Source organism: Cryptomeria japonica, chromosome 8 (genome assembly GCF_030272615.1).
Source record: "Cryptomeria japonica chromosome 8, Sugi_1.0, whole genome shotgun sequence".
NCBI lineage: Eukaryota > Viridiplantae > Streptophyta > Pinopsida > Cupressales > Cupressaceae > Cryptomeria > Cryptomeria japonica.
In genome coordinates, this window is record NC_081412.1 from 697,847,118 (window position 1) to 697,849,593 (window position 2,476).

Consider the following 2,476-nt stretch of genomic DNA (forward strand, 5'->3'; position numbering starts at 1 on the left):
ACTAGTGATCTTATCCATCTTAGACTCACAATGTTGAGCAATGTTCTTTTCTTCAAATTTTAAGATTGATATTAATACTTAGTTCTATCTTTAGGATTTTTTATTATTCTTATCTCGTCCTCTCATTAGAAAAATAACATTAACCCTAATTTCTTTGTATATATCAGTACACGGTAATTGGCGAGAGGAAGAAATTTGAAAAAAAATATATATATATGACAAAAGAAGTTTGTACATATCCACAAGAAACAATCCGGCGAGGACTTCATAATCGACTTGCATCTTAATATATGAAGAATGACCGAGAGAACAATGCATAAATGCCATGGTCTTTGTGAGGTCCGAGAGCACGAACAAAATGTCTAATGGGCTACGTCACGAACGAAGAGGATAAAGTATATGCGACCTTATATACTCAGTCCCTCCAATTTTCTCAAAAACCAAGAAACGCAACAAGGAGGACAACCCATTGATATCACTCATTAAAGCATATTCTATCAGAAAAAGAACTCTCTATATAAACATAATGAGGAGATGGATTTCTCCAGGCAAATGTTTTGCAAGCCTAAGATTTTGAAGAGGTATGTCTATATGTGAAGTCCACCCAATAGTTATACATCTTGTTCTATCTTATTTTCTTTGCTTTCCTTTTTGTGACAGTTTTTATTTTTCTTTGTTGTATTCAGGGAAGTGGAGTTCCCATCATGGCGAAGAAGCAGCTGGACGTGCTGACGGCTCTGGATGTGGCAAAAACACAATGGTACCATTTCACAGCTATTATAATTGCTGGAATGGGCTTTTTCACTGATGCCTACGACCTCTTCTGTATCACCACTGTAACTAAACTGCTGGGACGAATTTATTACAATGATCCCTCCCTCAATAAGCCCGGCGTCCTGCCCGCTGAAATAACGTCTGCGATCACGGGGGTGGCCTTCTGCGGAACTTTATTGGGGCAGCTGTTCTTCGGGTATATGGGCGACAAACTAGGACGAAAGAAAGTGTACGGCGCCACCCTGCTGCTCATGATTTTTTGCTCCATCGCCTCTGGCCTCTCCTTCGCCAGATCCAGTAATGGCGTGATTATCACGCTGTGTTTCTTCAGATTCTGGCTGGGCTTCGGGATTGGCGGAGATTATCCCTTGTCCGCCACCATAATGTCCGAGTATGCCAACAAGAAGACCAGAGGATCCTTCCTCGCAGCCGTCTTCGCCATGCAAGGCTTTGGCATCCTCGCCGGCGGTCTAGTATCCCTCATCGTCTCCACCGCATTTCACGACCATGCTGCCGACCTAGACCGCTATAGGACATCTCATCGAGCAGACTATATATGGAGAATTATCCTCATGTTCGGCGCCTTTCCGGCATCTCTTACGTTCTACTGGCGCATGAAGATGCCGGAAACCGCTCGCTATACGGCCCTGGTCGCCAAGAACGCAAGCAAAGCGGCGGCGGACATGTCGAGAGTTCTGAATGTCCAACTCCAAGAAAGTTCAACGAAAATGCAGTCTAACGAACCAGAATATAAGTTGTTTTCAGCCGAGTTCTTCAGACGCCACGGCCTACACCTGCTGGGCACCACCACCACCTGGTTCCTCCTGGACATCGCCTTCTACAGCCAAAACTTGTTTCAAAAGGACATGTTCACCAGCGTCGGCTGGCTCCCTAAACCCGCCAAAATGGGAGCAGTACACGAAGTACAGAAGATCGCAACGGCGCAATTGATAATTGCGATTGTGTCGATAATCCCGGGGTACTGGTTCACGGTATTCCTGATCGACCACATAGGCCGCTTTACCATTCAGCTCATCGGCTTCTTCTTCATGTCCTTCTTCATGTTCGTTCTCGCTATCTTCTACGACTTTTGGAAACATCACGGGGCTGGGTTCGTTGTCTTCTACGGGCTGGCCTTTTTCTTTGCAAATTTCGGGCCCAATAGCACCACCTTCATTGTCCCCGCCGAGCTTTTCCCGGCCAGATTTCGGTCGACCTGCCACGGCATATCGGCTGCCATGGGAAAGTTTGGGGCCATCATTGGCGCTTTTGGAGTTGGTTATCTTGCTGATCCTACTAAAATAAAAAGTGACGCTAATGGTGTCCATGCCAAACTCAAGCCTGCTCTGTATCTGCTCGCTTGTACGAATGCTCTGGGTTTCGCTTTCACGTATCTGGTGCCTGAAACAAATGGGAAATCCCTCGAAGAACTCTCTGGAGAAACCGATGGAGTTGAAGAGAAGGAGAAGGAGCTTAAGGCCATGCCCACCATCAGTGTGTAGCGATACACATCCTCTGTTTTCCGAAAAGCCAGTAGTATATCATTATCTAGTTATGGTATTAGTATGTAGTAGGAAGAACATCAACAAATAAATGAGGTAAGGTTAGAAAGGCCATGTTCTCACGGACAAGGCCGAGACTAAAGTACTGTGTGCACAATGTGTAGGCTGTTTAAGCTTTTTTTTAATAATTAGAATAAATA

At 45.0% G+C, this 2,476-nt stretch overlaps 1 protein-coding gene across 1 annotated transcript; it reads left to right on the top strand.

Moving 5' to 3' along the window:
- The first annotated feature begins 704 nt into the window (after positions 1 to 704).
- LOC131064699 (low affinity inorganic phosphate transporter 3-like) lies at positions 705 to 2,276 on the top strand. Its single transcript, XM_057998939.2, has one exon. The coding sequence runs from the start codon at positions 705 to 707 to the stop codon at positions 2,274 to 2,276; it is 1,572 nt and encodes a 523-aa protein (XP_057854922.2).
- Positions 2,277 to 2,476: the final 200 nt, after the last annotated feature.

Coding starts and splice junctions, on each gene's coding strand:
- LOC131064699 (XM_057998939.2), top strand. CDS start 705: ATGGCGAAGAAGCAGCTGGACGTGCTGACGGCTCTGGATGTGGCAAAA.